This window comes from Engystomops pustulosus, chromosome 3 (genome assembly GCF_040894005.1).
Source record: "Engystomops pustulosus chromosome 3, aEngPut4.maternal, whole genome shotgun sequence".
In the NCBI taxonomy this organism is placed as follows: Eukaryota; Metazoa; Chordata; class Amphibia; order Anura; family Leptodactylidae; genus Engystomops; species Engystomops pustulosus.
The window spans coordinates 141,206,947-141,230,137 of record NC_092413.1 but is presented as its reverse complement, the minus strand read 5'-3'; the positions used below and the strand labels follow the sequence as shown (position 1 = coordinate 141,230,137).

Below are 23,191 nucleotides of genomic sequence, written 5' to 3'. Positions count from 1 at the left end.
TGCTTTTGCCCTTCTTGTCTTTATTTTGTTAATCAATCTAACAATAATATGTGGGAAAGACCTGTGGAAACTGATTATAATTACCCCCATAGTAATTATAGCAGGTGTGATATGTATTGGGATCATTATGGTGTGTCTCCTCAGAGTATAGCAACAGTGAAGAAATGTTTGAGTGCAGCCGTAGCTTAGGATGAATTATGTCATTCTACTTAATATCAACTCTACTTATCTTAAATAGAGTGAAAAAAACACCTACCAACAATGTACCAAGAATAATAGTACAACAATGAATATAAATGATCTTTATTTTATTTTGTACACATAAACTACCCCTTACAGACACAAAATTAACAAGACAGACAACATAGGAGCAACTAACAGTAAAATGTACAATTCACAATACCCGGATGTGAACAGTCATCAATATTAATGTAATCCCTAATAAATATTAAAGTGCTAAATCAAGTATGGGACCATATTTCGACCTATAGGGTAAACTAAGACATTATAGGAAAATGTCTATGCACGGAAAGTAAAAGCACTTGACCTGTATCACTGAAGGTATGCAGGGAAAACTGGAATAAAATGAAAGTGTTAGATAAACAGGGAACACCAAGAGTTACAGGTACAAACCACAGGTAAAAGCACTCTATTATCTTAAATAGAGGGGAAACATACCACTAATGGGCCATTCATCCTTTCCATTACTCAGTGACCACTGAGGAAGGTACATGTGTAAAATAAAAGGGATTAAGTCCCTTGCACACTATTGAATACCCTTATAGCGATCTCCTATGTCAGTGATGGCGAACCTTTTAGCGGCCGAGTGCCCAAACTGCAACCCAAAACCCCCCTCATTTATCGCGAAGTGCCAACCAAAAATTAAAGCAGTAACTTATTGCTCCCTGTTCAACAGCTTTCAATTATATTGGCCTCCTGAGGACAGCAACACAGTAAAAAGATGGAAAATTTTCATCATTTTAGCTTATTTTCAGTGTCCCTCTGTACACAGAGAATCGTGGGGCCAGCAGGAGGTCCTCCAAAGATAATTTGGCCCTGTCTACTAATTCACCCTCTTCATACAGTCCCAAGTAGCAGAGTAAGTATCAAAATATGACTGAAAGCAGCATCTTTTAAGTTGCTTGGAACTACAGGAAAATCCTTTGCGTCCTGTCTGATGTACTGGGGAGATAACCAGGGTGCCCACAGAAAGAGCTCTGATTGCCGCCTCTGGCACCCGTGCCATATGTTCGCCACCACTGTCCTATGTCAAGCTAATAAGTCTACTATGAATGTCCAGATCCACTGGATTTATGTAAATTCGCTGTATAGACACTTTGCTGAATTTGAGACGTTCACTAGCATCATAGAGATGTCTCCCAGCAGCTCTAATACTTACCCATTTCATTCCCGATTCTGTGGCTAAACAGAACAAAAAACTATCATGCATACGCCTCCAAACATGCCATACGCTATCAGCAGAGCATAGACGGCTGAAGAGAGTGTTGTAATTTTTTGGCTATATTATTTTATTGTGTGTCTCCTGTATTAGTTACATTTTTGGTAGATATTTTAGACATATGAATTGGGAAGTACAGAATTTTACCATCAAAATCAAGCATGATAAACCAGGGAACTGTAACAAGCTGTTACAGTGTGCATGGAGCACTACTCCCTCCCACTGTGTGCAACAGGGAGAGGAGAAGTTCTGAGGGTACAGAGGGGAACCGGGGAGACAGTGAAACAGCTTTTGAAAGGGCATGGAAGGGCTCTGGTAACACCCACTAGAGACCTTCATGCTCATCGGCCTAATTTTAAAAGTTGAATATAGAAGCATCATGAGTATCAAATAAAAGAAAATTATCATAGTCACTGTGCCTGTATATATGAGCAAGTGTTCTTGGTTTATCATGCTTTATTTTGATAGTAGATTTCTTCATAAAATAAGATAAAAGCATAACAACCATATATTTCAATATAGCATTTGATCCATACCCATGCAATTTGGTTTGACATCCCCTCCACTCCACGTTGCATTAGCTTGGCATTGAAGAAGCCTCAGTCCTCCAAGATAATAACCAGGACTGCAACTCAGCAAGATCTGAGACCCATATTCATTTAATGAACCCGAGACAAGTCTCCAGATAACATGTTCGGACAGTTGAGAATCCAAACTTGGACAATTAATAGCTGTAAAAGATACAAATAATTTAATATTAACATTTTCCAGAAAATTCTCAGTCTAGAAAGCCATTTAAATAGCTATAAAATTCGAAATAACAAATCCTCCAAAAAAGATGATTGTGGTTTGATGGTGTTTTATTCCACACCCTGTAACGTTTTGACTTCGCGGCCTTCCAAAACATTGTAGGAATAAAATACCCAGTTTCATGTGAGCTTGCACCCAGACATATTTGTCATTATTGGTGTGTTGTTAAATATGTTCCTTTTGTGTGTACCTATCTCTCTATCTAAATGCAAAAAGGCAGCAGCACTCCAGAATTTGTAAAAAAAAATGTGGTGTTTATTTCATCTCTTGCAATGTTTCAGCTGTGAACCCAGCCTTTGTCAAGCAAAGGCTTTGCTTGACAAAGGCTGGGTTCACAGCTGAAACGTTACTAGAGATGGAATAAACATAAAGTTTTTTTTAACAAATTCTGGAGTGCTGCGTTTTTTCTACATTTTTCTACTATATTCTGCTGGTGAGAGTTTACCGGATAGCACCCTTTTTTCATTTTATTTTTTGAAGGACTGTGCTGCAGTTTTTTTAATTTATAGTATATCTCTAATAGCCATTACAAGTAAAATAATACTAGCATGCTTTATTTCTGTGACAATATGTGGTTGCTACCACATATTTTCTTATCTTTGGAAGTTTAATATAAATGCATGCACAAAAAGAAGTTCTAAAGGACATCTACCACCAAGATCAAGGATTGTAGACCAAACACACTGACATGCACCTCTGTGCCCTCTGGTAGGTTCCACTCTTCTTTAAGCTTCCCATGCCCATACTAAAAAAAGGCTTGAAAAATTAAGCAAATGAGCCTGAAGGGGTCTAAGCTCCATTAACACCTATGGAGCACAGAGCCCCTCAGACTCATTTGCATAACTTTAAAAGCCATTTAAAAAAAACTGGGAATAAAAAGCTAAGAGAAGAGCAAATCCTGCTAGAGGTGGTATACACCACTATGTCAATGTGCTTGGTTTACAATCATTGATCCTGGTGGTAGATGTTCTTCAAGGATTTTTTTTTACAATCTCCCTATGTGGGGCTACAGAAATGAAATTTAATCTTATGTTTAAGAATGATAACACATTCCTTTAAGCATTTCAAATACTCAGTATGCATTTTGTAAACAATAAATAAGTATATATACGAGTAACTAGCAAAGAAAAAAAATTCAAAACTTAGGGGAAAAAACAATAAAAATAATCTATTTATTACATAACATCTTTCATTCATATCCTAGTCTCGAATAGAGTGGCAAAAATCATATGACAGGATCACTTTCTACATTCTGTAAAATCATTTTCTGGGGTCATATGTTTGGAAATAACACAGTGGGCTGTCTGCCTCCGATTTTCCTAATGGGTAATGGATCCTTTGTAGATGAGCATTTTCCAAGTTAAAAATGGCACATTCTCCCCAGCTCCACCACTCCATTCTTTAAATTAAGACATTTTTAAAAACACTGATGGAAAGCAACGATCATTTGAAAGGATTTTAAATCAACTTAATGGTCTGTTTATACCTAAAGGGAACTTAGGGATCTGAAAGATAAAGAGATAAGGTCTATTCATTTGAGGCTCCCTTCAAGTTAACAATAAAAATAGAAAGTGTAAAATGAAAATCAAATTGCTGAAGAGAGGAAAGCAAATCCCCCAAAACTCTTAAAATATAAAAGAAACTGCTGAACTTGTTGGTCCCACAGATGATACAAAAGGTCATTTGGTCAAATAAGGGAGAGCTATTAAATACATTTTTCTTGTCTGTGTCTACAAAAGGACATACTGCTGGGATATGTTTTATAACACAGCTCATGGCATCATAACAAATAAGTCACGCTGGCTGAATGAAGTACGGTTTAAATCGGATTAGAAAAGATTAACGTGAATAAAGCACCTGGTCCTGATGGTTTGCATCCTCATCTTTTACAAGAACTTAACTCAGTCTTATAAAGAACTGAACCCTTCCAGCTCTGAATATCCAAAGAAGATTTCCCTTTTTGCAATGGTACATTTTGATTATATTACTCTTTATGCTTTTTTATAAAGGGGTGATTGACATATGACAATATGACATAATAACTTTCATCACATTCTACTGTAAATAACAAAACCACTTATATCTAGTTTGGCAACACAAGAGCCTTACTTTGTGGGGGATTGGCATAAAGAACCCCCCTCCCCTATTTGAGCGAAAAGATTTTGACCAAAAAAAGGGAAATCTTTTAAATTAATAATTTTTAAGGTAAGAAATCTAAAAAGATTACTTAAATCGACTCCAGCTCTGGAAGTGGCTATCATTAAGTGTATTTTAATGGTAAAAGTTGCTAGTCAGGCAAACACATATGTAACAATCGTCAGTAGGGGAATTAATGGCTTAACCCCTTGACAAATTAGCCATTTTGCACCTTCTGGACATGGCCGATTTTTTTCAAATCTACCTTTGTTACAATAAGTTTTAAGGTTGGAACATAGTCAGGTGATTTTGAGATTATTTTCTTGTGATTTATTGCACTTCATGTTAGTTGAAGTGCAATAAATCGCTCGCTTTCATGCGACAGAAATCGGGGGGTTGGGCTGTCGGAAAATCTGACTGATTTGGACTGAGCGTCCGAATTTGTGTTGCAAGACCAAGCACTGACATGCACTAGGAATAAGAAGGTGAACTCCGGCGGACCTGAGCAGGTAAGCGGCACATGCAAGAAATCGTGCACACGATTCTAGTGAATCGTGACCCAGTGCATTATCGTCAGACAATGCACATCGGGGAACACGCCAGGCACGGGTATGTAAATGTGCCCCAGTAACTCTGGAGAGAGGGTCGGAATACTCATGACCATGTGATATTAAACTTTTTCTTGTTTAATAAATTAGTAAAAACTACATTTCTGTTTTAATTCTGTAAAGATGGGGTGCACAGTGTACATTAATGAGCAACAATTAACTTTTTTAATCCTAGCAACTGGTGAAAAATTAAAAGGTGTCTGAATACTATCTGCATCCACTGTATATTTATATATATTTACTACCACATTAAAAAGAAAAAATAAAGCCAAGCAAAAACCTGATGTTTTTAAGGTCTTTAACACCTATAGTTTTGATGTTGATCGCAGTAAGTCCATTAATCCAACAGCTGAAGGCGAATGTAAAAGTAAATGAATGCCAATGCATGAGTCAGCATATCAGCATTTGAAAGAACTACGCACAAAAGGCATGAAAGAAACACTTTATTCTAAAAGCCTAGTGGGAAAGTCAGTGAATTATTTGTTACAGGCTCAAATGCTTGTTGCTTATCCTCCCTGTGCAACTGCAGACACATACCAACATTATGCCAATATACAAAACCAATTCAGGATCCATTATCAGGTTCATTCAGTTGCTGAATACACAAAATGCATTTTCAGTACACCTGGCGATATTTAAATTAAATTTCGCTAAGTCGTCCTAATAACATAAATCATAGCTGAAAGATATTTTCCTTTGATATTAGTTACTTTTATGATAAACATGACTAATAAAATATTTGCTTATAATATGCAGAACAACTGACTCCCAGAAAATGTGTTAAATATAGCATTATTATTATTATTATTATTATTATTATTATTATTATTGTTACTGCTGTAGTGAAAACATGGTCAAATAAACAATGTTAGTATTTTGATTTAATATTGACACATTAATTACGCAGAAAAAGTGTAACCCAAATACATAGAGCATCTCTCTAAATCAGAGGTCACCAACCGCCGGTCCGCGGACCAGGACCGGGCCGTTGGAGTTCATCAGCCGGTCCGCGCAGGGGCGTCACCGGCCAACACTGAGCTCCCGCACAGGACGGGACCACGTTGCAGCCCTCTGTCCGGCACTTTGCTCCCCGACGCTGCCAGCACCTTGTACCCACCTCCCGACGCCGCCGGCACCTTACAACGGCCCCCAGACCCTGCCGGCACCGAGCTACCCCCGCTCCAGGCTCTCGGATCCCTGCACCCCCTGCCCCCGCTCAAGCTCCAGGCTCCTTTCCCGCTCCCTCCGCTAACGTCCTCCCTGCTCCTGGCTCTCCGCCCCCTGCTCCCGGCTCTCCGCTCCCTCCGGTTCCTGGCTCTCCGCTCCCTCCGCCCCCCGCTCCCGGCTCTCCACTCCCGTCTCAACCTGTCTCTGCTAACGCCCCCCGTCCAGGCTCTCGGCTCCCTGCCCCTGCTCAAGCTCCCCTACCGCTCCCTCCGCTCTCGGCTCTCCGCTCCCTCTGCCACCCCGCTCCCGGTTCTTGGCTCTTGACCCACCCGCTTCCGGCTCTCCGCTCCCGGCTCCCCTTTCACTCCCGTCCCAACCCAGCTCCGCTAACGTGTCCCCCCCCCCTCCAGGCTCTCGGCTCCCGGCTCTCGGCTCCCCTTCCACTCCCGTCTCAACCCGGCTCCGCTAACGCCCCCCCCCTCCCCTCCGGGCTCTCGGCTCCCGGCTCCCCCTGCCCCCGCTTAAGCTCCAGGCTCCCTAGCCTCCTGGCTCTCGGCTCTCAAGACCTACCCGCTCCCGGCTACCTCACCGCGCCACCACCGCTGCAGGACAAGGCACAGAAATTTCCAAGAACACAACAGAGAGGTAAGGTTACTTTATCTTTGCATATATATATGTGTAATATGTGTATATATGTGTATATATGTGTATATATGTGTAATATGTGTATATATGTGTAAATATATGTAATATGTGTGTGTATATATGTGTATGTGTGTATATGTGTGTTTGTATATATGTATATGTATGTATGTGTGTATATATGTATGTGTATGTATGTGTATATGTGTATATGCTGTATCTAGTGTTTGTTTATGTGTATATATGCTGTATGTATATGCAGCATTTGTGATATTTTGTACTACATGGCAGTATTCAGTATGCATTTTATACTACTTGGCGGTACGTTGTATCTATTTTATAATACTTGGTGGCATGCTGTGTGCATTTTATACTACTTGGTGACACGCTGGATGCATTTTATACTACATGGCGGTATTCTGTATGCATTTTATACTACATGGCAGTATGCTGTATGCATTTTATACTACATGGCGGTATGCTGTATGCATTTTATAGTGCACGGTGATACGCTGTATGCATTTTATACTACTTGGTGGCACGCTGGATGCATTTTATACTACATGGCGGTATTCTGTATGCATTTTATACTACATGGTGATACGCTGTATGCATTTTATACTACATGGCGGTATGCTGTATGCATTTTATAGTACACGGTGATACGCTGTATGCATTTTATACTACATGGCGACACGCTGTATGCATTTTATACTACATGGCGGTATTCTGTATGCATTTTATACTATATGGTGATACGCTGTATGCATTTTATACTACATGGCGGCATGCTGTATGCATTTTATAGTACACGGTGATACGCTGTATGCATTTTATACTACACGGCGGTATTCTGCATGCATTTTATACTACATGGTGATGTGCTGTACGCATTTTATACTACATGGCGATATGCTGTGCGCATTTTATACTACTTGGCGATACGCTGTATGCATTTTATACTACATGGTATTCTGTATGCATTTTATACTACATCGCGGTATTCTGCATGCATTTTATACTACATGGTGATACGCTGTATGCATTTTATATTACATGGCGATACTCTGTATGCATTTTATATTACATGGCGATACTCTGTATGCATTTTAAACTACATGGCGATACGCTGTATGCATTTTGCATTGCTTTATTTTTACACCAAACCAATATGATGGCCCCCACCCCCACCGGGCCATGGAAAACTGGTCTAGCTTAAAGCCGGTCCCTGGTGCAAAAAAGGTTGGGGACCTCTGCTCTAAATGATAAAAGAACATTTGTTGACAGGTTTTCGGAATGACTACAGCTATTTACTGAAGGTCCCAGTAACAGGACACTGAGCGGCAGATATACTTATCCCATCTAAAACTGAAACAATCTACAGTAAGTTCGGAAGTCACATGCCTTTTATTCCAATAACCACCCTCTTGAAAAGTTGAAAAATTGTCCCTGAGTATGTTGTAGATGCTGCAGGTAAGCCGTGGTGGAATCACAGGCAGCTAATATCCTTGAAATAAAGAGCACCCTGCTTTGAAACACCAATGGAGTGCTGCTACTTTTCCTGAATTAACTTATAAGGGAGTCACCAGCAGCTAAGCTCCGGTTATTTACATGTATATTAGTAGCACAATGGATATGACTTATACAAATCATATCTAAATGCTGAAAAGAAAGCCTCCAACCTTTGCATTACAATTGTCTCCATGGGCGAGAACTTAGAACTTTGTACAAATGTGGGGGAAAGTAACTAGGCCACTTTTAGGCGCATGTTGAAAAGCCATTATTTCATTCATGCTATGAACGTAAGTTGGAAAAACCATTTAAGGCAGCAATTAAGCATCGTGTAATAGCTGGAGGAAAGCTGTGGTTTGAAAAAAAAATCCCAGAATTCTGGCACATTTGCAGTAGATGTTTTACTTTAGGGTAGATAATGCGTAGAAATAATGTTATTTGTGGGAACAAGTTTTCTGTTTATGTTTGTTTTTTTTTAAAATGTAAAAACTTAAATAAATAGTATTTGACTAAAAAAGAAGTAAAACTACTGGGTGGATTTATCATATGCTGGTGCATGGTGTGTTCCCGTGACCCTTTGTATGTGCAGGATTTATCTGGAGACCCCAGCTTCCTGTTACATTCAGGAGGTGGCATGTGACAGGGAAAATCTATGTCAGATCTGGCCTGGAGTATAACTGCATGTCCCCTTTATGTCCTTCATGACAACCATATAGATTGTGAGTCCTCACGGGCAGGGTCCTCTTTCCGCTTGTTTCCTGATCACTGTAGTTTTGTATTTGTAATTGCATTTATTCTTGTCTTAATGTAATGTATGTGAACCCCTTCCCGATTGTACAGCACCATGGAATTAATAGTGCTCTTTAAATAAATAATAATAACTTTGTATAGAGGTGGCGTAAGGGGAAAATAGGTGCAATATTTGGTTGTACATAAGGAATTACTTGTTTTTGTAGTTATGCTTTGGTACTGTTTTTTGTCCAGGAATATTCAATTTCATATGGTTGTGCAGGAGGTAGTAAGAGGAGTTCCCTCAATCCTGCTCTGGCACTGATACAGAATGACTTCTGACAAGCTACCATCAACACATATTCGTATTAAGTTTTATGTGTAAGTATCCAAACCTTTCTTATAAAGATCTACTTAAGGTAAACTGAAAGAAATATGAAAACATGCCATAAATTGTGCAATGGAATACACAATCTATCACAAAATTCCGATGAATTCACCAAACTGTAAATTGGACTTACTAGCTGAAGTAAGCTCTTCATTAAACCTGACAGCAATTAAAAGCTTTATAGACACATAAAACACATAAATCTTACAAATAGTTCAAATGATTACAGCAAATCCTTGAGACTATGGCTGCAGAGCAATACAATGGCATGTTTGTGTAAACCAGAAGGGGAAGCTAGGATGTATTAATTAGGAGTTCTCAAGATACTATCATAATATAGGGCTTTAATCAATATAAATGTTCAGATCCTCCGCTTAACCCTCCCTTTAAAAGTGAAAAGTAAATTAAACTGTCAAGGCCTTGTAATTGTCTTTCCGTTCTGTAAGGCTCTGACCGCTGAAGCCTCAGAAAATAACAATGATAAATACCTTTTTTTAAAGGTATTGCACTTTTACAGTATTGCGAGAACATAACATTTTGTCAATCTGATTGATCCACTTTGATCTAATAATAATGTAAATATGTTGCCACATGCTGCAAAATACATTTTGTCAAGCTGTTCATTTTCTATGAAATTAAAAATGCAACTCATTTTCCTTAACAATGGGGGAGATTTATCAAAGGCTGGTGCATCATGATTCCTGCCCCTTTGGACCCGCCGGATGTATAAAGAGGTTCCAGACAATTGTACACCAGTCCCTGCTAGTGCTAGTCCTTTCCCTGTGTCAGTCCACACCATGCCCCTCCATGAACACTTTGCCTGGAGGTAGCATAAGGGGGAAAATCAATGCAATTCCCGCCTGTGTGCCAGAAATTACAACTGGTCTACAAGCCTTGATAAAACTGCCACAATGGGGCTTATTTACTAAATGTTTAATATAGAAATAAAGAAATGAAATAAAGAAATGATAATATAGCAATGAAGAGTATTTTTTCATGTACATTTAGGGACTTTTTATTTTATTGCAATATCATTTTTGATAATAGTGATAACAGGCAGCCACACAGATTATAAAACTTTTTCCGCTATACAGGTTTGTAGCTTTTATTTAATGTATGGTACACTGTTCACTGGGACATATATATGAAGTATATGAGGATATATGAAGTGGATACCTTTGATATAGTAGAATTCATTATCCATAGGTTTCCATAGCAAAAGCGTTAATGTATTGGCTACCCCTGTATGGAATAATGTACTCTGCTTCACTATTCTATTCTTTACAACACTTATGATTAATGACCAGATGGAGGTCAAAAGAAACATATTTAACCTCACTACATTCACTTTATTGATATGATTATGGCTACATTAGATACATACATCAACAACATTTTAATCACTCTTTTTATTAAATAAATTAAAGAATAGTAATAAAAATCTTACATTTATTAAATCCTAATTTGAAATGAAATATGAAATGTTTATGACATACATCTTCTTCTCATAGTCTGCTACAAGTAAATTATCAATAGCCACTTGCTACCTAAAAATGTCCCACAGATCAGATTTCTATAAATTATACAATGAAAAATGTGTAATATGTGTATCCTTGGCTAGTAAGATTTTATAAACATGTATGGGGTTATTTATCTTTAGTCTGGAAATTTGCATCGGACTCTTTTCCACCTTTCTGGCTTGGCCCTTTTTTCAAGTATGACTATAATTGGTTATAATTTTGTAACGCTTGTACATATCCATGTAGTTTGCTGACTATTTTCTTATGAAGCATTGTACTTCATGATAGTTTGAAAAATATGGGTGTGTTTTTCATTTATTTATGAAAAAAATGAAATTTTTGAAAAAAAAATTCAAAATGTTCTGGTTTTCAGATTGTCCTACCACCAAAATAAATTGATAACATTTACTGAATGTCATATCTCTGTTGGCATGGTATTTTAGGTATTCTCCCATTTTTGTAGGATGTTATGAGGACTAGAACTATAGGTGCCATTTTTCACATTTCATGAAAATCGCCAAAACCTACCTTTTGAGGGACCAGCTCGGCTCTCAAGCAATGTTGAGAGCAGGGCCAGATCATAAGGGGGGCTTGCATTTGGGGCCCCCACCATTTTGCCCCCCCAAAGAGCCCCCACCAAATGCAGGCGTCTGAATCGCCAACAGTTTATTTGGCCCCGGGCGGCGGGCCGAATGCCTGCCACTGTCTTTACTTTAGTCTATGGCAGAGCGAGGGAACAATAAGTTCCCTGCTCTGCCATAGACGATCGGACTTCAGCAAAGATACGGCATATAGTGTGACATGGCAGCATGTGATGTCAGGGCACTGCGACATCACGGCGCCGCCTGTAGCAGGGCACCGCCATCTTTGTTTACATACACCCTGACACCGTGAGGGAGGATGAGGACGTCGCTGTATATACTTATTAAAAGGGCATGTATATAGTTATAGGTGACTGTATATAGTTATAAGGGGTGTTTGTATAGTTATAGGGGGCTGTGTATAGTTATAGGGGGCTGTATGTAGTTATAGGGGGTGTATATAGTTTATTATAGGGGGTGCTGTATATAGTGATTGCTGGGGAGCTGTATATAGTGGTTGCTGTGGGAGCTGTATACAGTAGTTGTTGGGGAGCTGTATATAGTGATTGCTGGGAGGCTGTATATAGTGGTTGCTGGGGAGCTGTATATAGTGATTGCTAGGGGGCTGTATATAGTGGTTGCTGGGGGAGCTGTATACAGTGGTTGCTGGGGGGCTGTATACAGTGATTGCTGGGGGAGCTGTATACAGGAATTGCTGGGGGAGCTGTATATAGTGATTGCTGGGGGAGCTGTATACAGTGGTTGCTTGGGGGCTGTATATAGTCATTGCTGAGGGGACTGTATACAGTGATTGCTGGGGGAGCTGTATATAGTGATTGCTGGGGGGCTGTATACAGTGGTTCCTGCGGGAGCTGTATACAGTGATTGCTGGGGGGCTGTATACAGCGATTGCTGGGGGAGCTGTATATAGTGATTTCTGGGGAGCAGTATATAGTGATTGCTGGGGAACTGTATATAGCGGTTGCTGGGCAGCTGTATACAGTGATTGCTGGGGGAGCTGTATGTAGCGATTGCTGGGGAAGCTGTATGTAGTGATTGCTGGTGGAGCTGTATATAGTAATTGCTGGGGGAGCTGTATATAGTGATTATTGGGGGAGCTGTATATAGTGATTGCTGGGGGAGCTGTATATAGCGGTTCCTGGGGGAGCTGTATATAGCGCTTACTGGGGGAGCTGTGTATAGTGATTGCTGGGGAAGCTGTATATAGTGATTACTGGGAAGCTGTATATAGCAGTTGCTGGGGGAGTTGTATATAGTGATAGCTGGGGGAGCGTTGTATATAGTGATTGCTGGGGGAGCTGTATACAGTGATTGCTGGGGGAGCTGTATATAGTGATTGCTGGGGGAGCTGTATACAGTGATTGCTGGGGGAGCTGTATACAGTGGTTGCTGGTGGAGCTGTATATAGTGGTTGCGGGGGGAGCTGTATATAGTGATTACTGGGAAGCTGTATATAGCAGTTGCTGGGGGAGCTGTATATAGTGATTGCTGGGGGAGCGTTGTATATAGTGATTGCTAGGGGAGCTGTATACAGTGATTGCTGGGGGAGCTGTATATAGTGATTGCTGGGGGAGCTGTATACAGTGATTGCTGGGGGAGCTGTATACAGTGGTTGCTGGCGGAGCTGTATATAGTGGTTGCGGGGGGAGCTGTATATAGTGGTTGTGGGGGGAGCTGTATATAGTGATTGCTAAGGGAGCTGTATACAGTGATTGCTGGGGGCGGTATATAGTGATTGCTGTTCCCTGACTGGACTACATTTAATGGGGGTCCCCACCATATTTTGCGCCCAGGGGCCCCCACCAACTTTAATCCGGCCCTGGTTAAGAGGCCTTGAAAAAATAGTAAACCCCATAAATAACCCCATTATAGAAATTATACTCCTCCTCTATGTAAAACAAGTTTTAGGAACCCTTTAAGTTTTTCACTGGTTTGAAAAATGTATTTAACTTTTTTGCTAGATTTGTGTTTTTCTCAAAAAAATTACACATTCACAATGAATAAAATAAAAAAATGCTCTGATAAGTTTGATATTTAATTGCTCCTAAGCACAGCAATACCCTATAAGAGGTCGAAAAAGTCTGTATGGGCACATAGCAGAGCACTAAAGGGCAAGCTAGAAAAAAATTCCAGATGCTGATAAAATGCAGAATTAACATATTTGTATCGTTTTCTTTTATGTTTCATATGTTTTAGTAGATTTTAAAAAGTCAAATTTTTTCTACAACTAAACAAATTTCTTCATCTTACCATATTCCAAGGCCAATAACATTTGTTGGAACAGTATGGAGCTGTTATTGGTCTAATTTTTTTTGTTGGATGAGTTGATGTTTTCATTGCTACAATTTTTGGGCATTTTATGGCCTTTTGAATACTTTTTATTAAATGTTCTATGCGTTACAAATGGCAAAAAATTACCAATTTGCACATATGGGAATTATATTCCATTACAGGGTTCACCACCGGAAATAACAGTTCTATTTTCAGATGGATTGGGCATTTTGGGATGTAACAATACCTAATATGAATATGATTTTATTTGTTTATTGTTATATCAGTTCTAAGAAAGTGGGCAATTTGAGCTTTTAGGCTTTATTTGAATTGTTAATTTTTTAAATGTATTTTTAGATCCCATAAAGCGGTGGTGGAGAACCTATGGCCCTCTCTCTGGGCACCTGCACCATCACCCCAGCACAGAGTTTGCCTGACAGGACTCAAGGCCTCTTGCAGTCCCAGGCAGCCCAGTACCCTAGATGTACTAGTGTAAGTTCAAATTAAGTGACAGAACTGGGACTCTTGCATAGACTTCCTCATGACATCAAGGTGGTACTCAATGATCTGGCCCACCAGCAGCATTTAAATGCTTGTTACCAATCGTGGGTGTTATACCCTGTGTGTATACAGAGGGCTCAGCCTATTAATCCTCTTCATACATCTGCTGCTGCATCAAGATGTACAGGCTGTGGTAAGGGGTTAATGGGTGTTTACCAGCACCCCACAAGTAGCAGAATTGTGTAGGGTACTTTGTTATCTTTCCAGCAATACTTTTCTTCTATGACAGTAACCAAAAATAATGTCATATTTATTTTTACAAACTTTAAGATTATTTTTTAACTGCTTAAAAGTACATATTAAAAACTGCTTAAAATGAGTAGTACTTCTACCAACTAAAAAGGTGCTCTCTTCCATTTCAGTTTGACTACATTTTTGTAACCATTATGTCAGTTGTAAATGTATGACATTCGATAAGCTATTTGGATGTTGAAAAAAATAAAATCATTCCATTATACTTACGCTGACAAACAGGTGGTTTGCCTGCATTACTCCATGATCCATCTTCTTGACATACTGCTGTTGATTGTTGACTAGATTGTAATCTGTAGCCTTCATTACATTCATATATCACTTTGCTTCCTAAAGTAAACTCATTTCCAGACACTGAGCCATTTCCAGGTGGCTGAGCAATTCCACAGGATATAGCTGAAAACATAAATAAAAGCTGAGCGTTTTATGCATTATGTTTTTTGAAAAATATACATAAATTTAAATATTATTAGATGTTTAACGCTTTGAGACTGCAATATATTTGCTGATAAAATCACCAGCACAGAGAGGTTTCAGTTTATAAGTAATTAAATTTAAAGGTCATTTTTGCTGGTTCGCTGTTAAAGGCAGTAATATTTTAATATGTTGACTATTTATGATTTTCTTTCTATATTAGAAATGTTAAGTGGCAGGTTATGCTAATGCTCTATTCCTATTATATTTTTTATCCTAGCTTGTGAAATAAGTTTAGAAATCAGTGTTATTTATAGATTATTTGTTGCTCCTCCACATAGATGAATTTCTAATGAGTCTGAAAAGAGACGGAAATCCATGAATTTAACTATAATATACATACCAAGTACTGTGTTATTGCATATTTATGTATCTAGAAAACTTCAAAGGATTCAATTCCAGTATAAGAAACAATTCGTTCAGTGAAACTAATTGTTCTATTGCAGTTTACACCATACACTATAATTTGTATATATATTTAACATATAGCATAGTAAAAGAGCATCTAATGTATGTCATTTACATTGTATTAATTGATTAGCAAATAACCTTTCCAGGATGCTACTTTGTAGCATGACACATGACTTTCAGGATGAGCATCAATGGCTATAAGTCTCCACATGCCTGCAAGGCCAACTTTATTGGCAAAGTCTCCATATGGAGAATTCTTACTCCCTAACCCTAGGACATTGGCTCTGCTTGGAATACACACAACATTTTTGCCAAAGTGTGCAATAAGCCATCAAAAGTGTTTAAAAATGCACCAAGTTTATCACAGACCCTGAATACTTATTAATCTGGCACATTTATAGAGTTCCTGGCTTCAGTTTCCCCATGATTTGAACAGTACATCTGCAGTAATAGAATACCACTTATCTAGTTTACAATAATGCTTCAGCCTCAATTTATTTAAAGAGTGTGTATGAAATCCAGTAACTGGAGCAGCAGTCAGGTGAGAATCCTTTGTCATGGATCAATGACTGTTTCACATCACATGATGCTTTATCAAGGAAGAATGACACATGACCTGAAGCAGACGATTTCCTTTTTAAATGCACTTTTTCATGAATAGAGATTGATGTTTTATCACAGACCGGGTGAGTGCCATGCCTTTCTATGTATGATTACTTGATTTGAATATCTCCTGCTTTTACATTTAGGGTATAAAAACCTGTCTTTTTGGGGCTTGGGCTTGTTTGATATTGTTGCACATATGAGATAAAAAAAAAACTAAGATAGATGACCCCCTTTAGAGTTGTTGATCACCATTTGAACTTACTTAGACACACACTTACTTATTTCAGTTGCTAACTGTAATCTATCTGTGTGTTAAATATCACATTATATCTATGGACTCTATACATTAGCTTATAGACAGGAGTCCGTAGAGGAGTCTGTAGAGGAGTCCTAAGTCCGTCCTAACCAACCTAATTTTTAAGTGTTTTAAATTTCTATTGATTTAACTTTGTCTGTATAAATGCATACAATGCAAAATTTACCATAAGTAACCTTTTTCAACATTAAACTGTCTGTGAAAAGGAAATTTTTATTTCATAAAACTATGGACCTATTTACATAGCTTTATTTAAAGCATGGAACTAGGCCCATATTTTGTCTGGATTTACCAGCCTGAATCAGACTGAGCTAACATGCTGAGGGGATTTGTAAAGCCAGTGTGCCAGTTTTCTGAAATAGTCCTAATTACTGAAGCTCCGCTAAGAATTGCGAATTCCATTTACCCCTCATGTCACCTCCATACCAAGTCATTCTTAGAAACTGATGGCTGAGGCGGAGGCTTTTTATAACAATTACAGTAACAATATAGACTTAGAAATATTTAGTACTTGAAGATAGGTGAATTCCCTTTCTGTTCAGAATTTGTCTTAATTTTTTATAAGCTTCCCTTTATCATAATTTTGGAAGTATGCCTAAACTTTTGTTACTTTCACAGAAGACTAGTTAATTAGCTAAAATGTGATGTGAAAGTCATATCTTAAAATTTCTTTCAGAGACCCATTTAATTAGTGTCAGTCTTCAAGTACTTCAATCTAAGAACATAGGGAGAAATCGACAGGCTGAGAATACTGTCACCTGGATAACAGATAATCTTTACCAATTAAGCCTTTCCCATGCCCACTAGAAGGATAGATTGAATAACGTGCCCCTGAGGAAGTCAACAATGTGCAGAGGGAGCCACTCTTCCATTATTTTGTGTGTATTAATTTTGTTATACACTTGATTTTTGTGTTGTGGATTGATGGTCATTACTTGTCATATTATCAAGCATTACTTATACAGTATGGGAAATGAGGTACAACAGCATTGTAATATGTGGTTAGTACAAATAGAAATGGGCACAGAAGAACACTGAAGACAGATTTATTAGATGGCCAACGGCTAATCAATAGTCACAGGAAGCCGATCGAATGCTAAATAATACCCAGAATGTTCTAATATACCATACTATTATATATTTGCCTGTTGTCTGTTAATATATAATAGCAATTTGAATACCATAAAACCAACAGAAAAGTTCTATACATGGAACTTACCTTTACATATTGGTGCTGGAGAATCCCATTCATACATCCCATTTGGATTTCTAATGCAGGTTGAATTTCTTTTCCCAATCATTTGATATCCTGGCTTACAAAAATAATAAACTTTTGATCCAAGCTCCATACCAGTTTTGTTCAAGATGCCACCATGGTATATCACCATGTTCAAACTGCAGTAAGCCGCTAAAAAATAACAACATCATATTTTATAGAATCTGCATATTTTTTTTATAATCTGCACACTTACAAGCTGGTGTGTTTCCCCTGAGATAGAATCCATTATTCCTTAATTTTCTAATAGCCATGTTTTGGAAAAATCATCCTTTAAAATTATGCAAAACCTTAGAGGCTCCTGTCTACATTACAGAAGTCTTTTCCGGTTCCATTGTCTGCTAATTATACGTGCCTCTGGCATTACTTTCCATCTCATTCATCTACAGACAGGGGCTCCTGTGATGTAGATAGAAGCCTCTTAGGCTCATTTGCATAACTTTAAAAAACAATTCTCCAAATCGGTACCATTGAAAGATAAAGAAAGAACAAATCCTGTTTCGGAGGATATACACCATCATGTTAGTGTACTTGGTGTACAATACTGCATGTAGTAAATCCTGTTTCAGAGGATATACACCATCCTGTTAGTGTACTTGGTGTACAATACTGCATGTAGTAAATCCTGTTTCAGAGGATATACACCATCATGTTAATGTACTTGGTGTACAATACTGCATGTAGTAAATTTCCTTTAAATTAATGCATAATCAAGCTGTGTAATTTACTATTTATCAAAGTAATCTATTGTTGCAGTGAGGGGCTGCTATACAGCCCATGTATTGTATATTTTTCCTCCAAACTTTTGGTAAGAAAACACAATCAAAAAGTAAAAAACATTATTAAAAAATACTTTTTAATATTTTAATGCACAGAAATGGCGTTTGTGAAATATATTTTACTTTCTAAAACAAATGGATTTGCTCATCAATATCAAACCAATTTGGCTCACTGTACAGTCATATGCTAAATTATACAAAAATAAAATCAACATAGAAAATATATGAGCAAGTCAAATAATCACAATTCAAATTATAGAATTTAACTGTGTATTTACAAACCTGAGTATCGAAGTTTGAAGCCTTTTTTACTTGTAGCATGATCTGTTGACCAGCGAAGAAAAATATTATTGCTTTTGCTAGTAAAATTGTGTTTCCCTGTTATATTGCCACTTAAAGCCACGATAAGAGAGCTTTGTCCAGATGGTCCTTTTAAAACAAAGTGATAAAATGTGAATACATGGAATGTTTCCTTGCAACTTTATATTTGCTACTAAATTACCACAGATTTACAAGATTTTAGATTTATTGTCATATTGTCATTTTTGTTACGAAATTCTGAGCCTGCAATTACATAAGTCATAATACTCTGAAGGACAACACCATAAAGAAAAATATTATTAACACAATTTTGATTTCATATTAAACAGCAGAATCTCCCCTTTATTATGATATCTATTATGATAGATGGATTGTGTATGGATGCTTCATAGAACCAGAGATATACACTCTTAAAGTTGTAGTAAAAAATGTGATTTATATTCAGTTTTCTATTTCCAAAATTTCCAAGACTGATTGTAATTTTAAGAGTAGATATCTCTGGTTCTGTGAAACATCCATACACAATACATATATCATATTAAATGATATTAGATTTATATGACATCAGAAATGTGTTTCTAGGTGCCAGGGTTCAGGAGATATAGCCGTTTGAAATGGTCCCCCTCCCCTGCCAGCCTGTCTGCTGAAGGCAGAATGTAGAGTGAGAGGCAGGAAAGACTTGGCTAACAGTTTGCAGAATTGCAGAATGACATATACCATCTGTATCTGAACCTGGGAAAAGGGGATGGGAAAGTGCTCTACATATTTGTAACATATGTACCATTTTTTCCTTACCATCAAATATCTCGAGTTCATCAAACTGTTTTTCACTTTGAAATGTGTCAACAAATATTGAAATATTGTAGCCTGTTTCAACTTTAATACTCCATGAACATGTCTGAGAATTAGGATAGTTGTCTGGATAGCCAGGACTAAGGATCACCCCTGATGATTCCAGACGCATCTCATTTGCAGGACATTGAGCTATAACAGATTGAAATAAACTAATTAACAACTATTGCAATTGATAAATCAATACATTTAATGTGGTAAAGGAAAAAGTTTTTCACTTTTAGCCAATCATTGATATTTATACAACTTTGCAATACAATTTCCATATCAATTTTTCAGGTTTTCTATATCTCTGCTATATCTCTTCTAAAGTAAGCTTCATTGTTTACTTCCAGTCAGTGAAAACTGGTCCATGGTCATGTGATGTGACACAGGTGTATGGCTCATTATTACACACAGCTCTAATTACTCTCTGTGATACGAGGCTTCACCAGTGTGACATCACATGACCATGGACCAGTTTTTATCCACAGGTATTTAGTGCAACATCTTTGCAAATAGTGTTAAATAACTTTTCAATAACCTTTGCATTGATAAATGTTGATAATACACATAAGATGTATGTAGGGGGAGAGGGAAAAGTTAGGTCTCCACCCACCAGCATCCAGTGGGATTTTGGCTGCGATAAAGTGAATATTACAAGTCAGCATATCCGACACAACAAAGACCTAATGCCACCATTTGGATCAGGGTTGTACATTAGGAGAGCCACTAGCAATAACATTCATTAAGACACCAGGCATTTTTAAATTCTTCTTCGTTAGTTCACATTGTATTTTTTTGCTAGTTGTTTATCTGTTGTACTCAAATAATCTTCCATTTATTGTATATGTTTTAACATAAGACTGTTGAGATGATGGGGATAATCCAGACCCTGGTGCCATAGTTGGTGGGAGAAAGAGAGGATGTCAGTGTCAGCTGAGATAAGTGTGAGAGTGCACTTGCACAGGACACAAAATTACTCACATTGACCTTAACTCCTTCACATTCACTGACAGATATATCCGTCAGCAAGCTATAAAGGGTGTATGAAGAGCGCTCATGGGCATATTGCAGCAAACACCCATATCTAGCACCTGTGGTCAGTGCTAGCCCTGTTTGAGAATGCTAAATCCTTGATTGCTGTTGCCAAAGATGCCAGTGACATTTAAAAGATGGCGGCACGGAAGGGGTGCCGCCATCTTTGTTGAGATCACCACTCCCCCTGATGTCATCAGGAGCGGAGATCAGTTGCCATGACGGCCTTGGGTCTTCTTCAGACTCAAGGCTGCATGATTTCTGAAGTGGCTCATTGTTATGAATACTATGTAAAAACACCATATACTGCAATACAGTACTATTGCAGTATATGGTAGAAACGATCAGACCATCTAGGGTTAAAGTACCTTAGAGGGACTAAAAAATATGCAACTTTTACACCATATTACATAACATAAAAAATGTAATATAAAGTGATCAAAAGGTTGCATATTCCTCAAAAACATAGTTCCAAGCACCAAAGTATAAAAATGTTATTAGGGTCAGAAGATGGCAAAACTATTCTGACTTTTTTTGCACCTAAAGCTGTCTCTTTCGCCATTGTCTAGTTTCCTGCAGTGTTCCCCGAGCTATCCCCTTAATCCAGATGTGAAAGTTGCCGCTTTTTTGCGCAAATCTACAGATGACCCTGACCAGGCGAGGAAATTAGCTGGGGAACTGACTTTTAGAGACTTTTGTTTTAAATACACTACAGACCACACACCATATGTAACACCTTTCAATTTAAGGACCTTTAAATCTTTCATACTGTGACTTGGTCCAGAGAAGTGTTTTTCCAGAGCAGTCTACTCAGCCAAGCCAATCCCTTATACCAGTGGTGGCGAACCTATGGCACGGGTGCCAGAGGCGGCACTCAGAGCCTTTCCTGTGGGCACCCGGGCCATCACCCATCACACCAGATAGAACTCAAAGAATATTCCTGCAGTTGCAAGCCACTTAAAAGATGCTCCTTTCAGACAAATTTTGACACTTCCTTCTCTGCTTAGAACTGTAGGAAGAGGGAGAATGAGTAGACAGGGCCAAATTATCTTTACAGCACCTCCTGCTGCCCCCACGATTCTCTGTGTACAGAGGGACACTGGAAAGAAGCTAAAGTGATGGAAATTTTCCATCTTTCTACTGTGTTGCTGTCATCAGGAGGCCAATCTGATTGAAAGTTGTTGAAGAACAGGGAGCAATAACTTACTCATTTTTGGTTGGCACCTCGCAATAAATAAGGGGGGTTTGGGTTGCAGTTTGGGCGCTTGGTCGCTAAGCTTCCTGAAAGTCATGTTTGATGTTAAGGGGATGCCTTAATCCCTTCCCGACATTTAATGTAATAGTACTGCATGGCGGGAGGTGCGTTCCCGCAAAATGCAGTATTATTATGTCAAGCTTCTGGCCCCGGGTCCTCAACGGAGCCGGGGCCAGAAGCTGCGTGTGTCGGCTATATATTATAGCTGACACCCGCCTCTAACACCCGCGATCGGAGATTTCTCTGATCGCGGGTGTTAAACCCCCTCTGATCGCAGGTGCGACCGCGGCGTGTTAGGGGCATTTCACAAGAATCTGACCCCCCCCTCGCGGACCGGGGGGGTCTGTAGTTCCGATCGCAGCCCGGGACTGCCAGTGCCCGGGGCTGCGCGATCCTCCTCCGTGAGCATGCTCAGTGTGTTACATTACACATTGTAATACATCTGTATTACACTGTGTAAGGTGAAGAATAGCTTGCCTGTAAAAGTGATAAAAAACTGTTAAAAACATTTAATAAAAACATTTTTTAATAAAAAGAATTAATTAAATAAAGTCCCCTAAACACAAACATTCCCTATACTCATGCAATAAAGTGAAAAAAACACAAAATCGCCAAAAAGCCCCACATATTTGGTATTGTCACGTCCGATACAATCTGTACAATAACTCAGAAACATTATTGGGCCCGCTCGGTGAACGCCGTAAAAATAAAACCCGAAAAACTTGCCAAAAATGTACATATTTCAAAAATCTCTTCATAAAAATGTTCTAAAAAGTGATCAAAAAAAGATAAGTGCGCCAAAATGATATCAATTGAAAGGACAACTCAACACGTAAAAAATAAGCCCTAAACTAGATCTGTAAACAAAAAAATATTAACATTGCGTCTCCGAAAAGATGGTGATGCAAAAACAAATGAGATTTCCTCTATATTAGTTTTTTTCCAGTAAAATTGTAAAAATAAATGAAAAACTATATAAACGAGGTATCACCATAATCGTAGTGACCTATAGAATAAAGATAATATAGTATTTTTAGTGTACGGTGTACGACCCCCAAAAAATACAAAAAGAAAGGAAGCCAAAATTGACAATTTTCTTTTCACCCATACATTCAAGAGTTAATAAAATCTCATCAATAAGCTAATGACCCACTATAATGAAGTCTTTGTAAAGTGCATCACATGTCGCAAAAAATAAGCCCTTATCTGTCCAAATTGCCAAAAAAA

At 38.3% G+C, this 23,191-nt stretch overlaps 1 protein-coding gene across 3 annotated transcripts in view; it reads right to left on the bottom strand.

The window, feature by feature from the left end:
• The window catches only part of CSMD1 (CUB and Sushi multiple domains 1), a 1,135,715-nt gene that overhangs the window by 146,167 nt on the left and 966,357 nt on the right, over nt 1-23,191 (bottom strand). For all 3 annotated transcript variants that reach the window (XM_072142316.1, XM_072142317.1, XM_072142318.1), the window contains 5 exons: nt 19,636-19,824; nt 18,802-18,948; nt 17,684-17,872; nt 14,868-15,053; nt 1,996-2,190 (listed from right to left, as the gene is read on the bottom strand). In XM_072142316.1, coding sequence (XP_071998417.1) covers nt 1,996-2,190; nt 14,868-15,053; nt 17,684-17,872; nt 18,802-18,948; nt 19,636-19,824 — 906 coding nt within the window. The remainder of the gene's footprint in view (nt 1-1,995; nt 2,191-14,867; nt 15,054-17,683; nt 17,873-18,801; nt 18,949-19,635; nt 19,825-23,191) is intronic.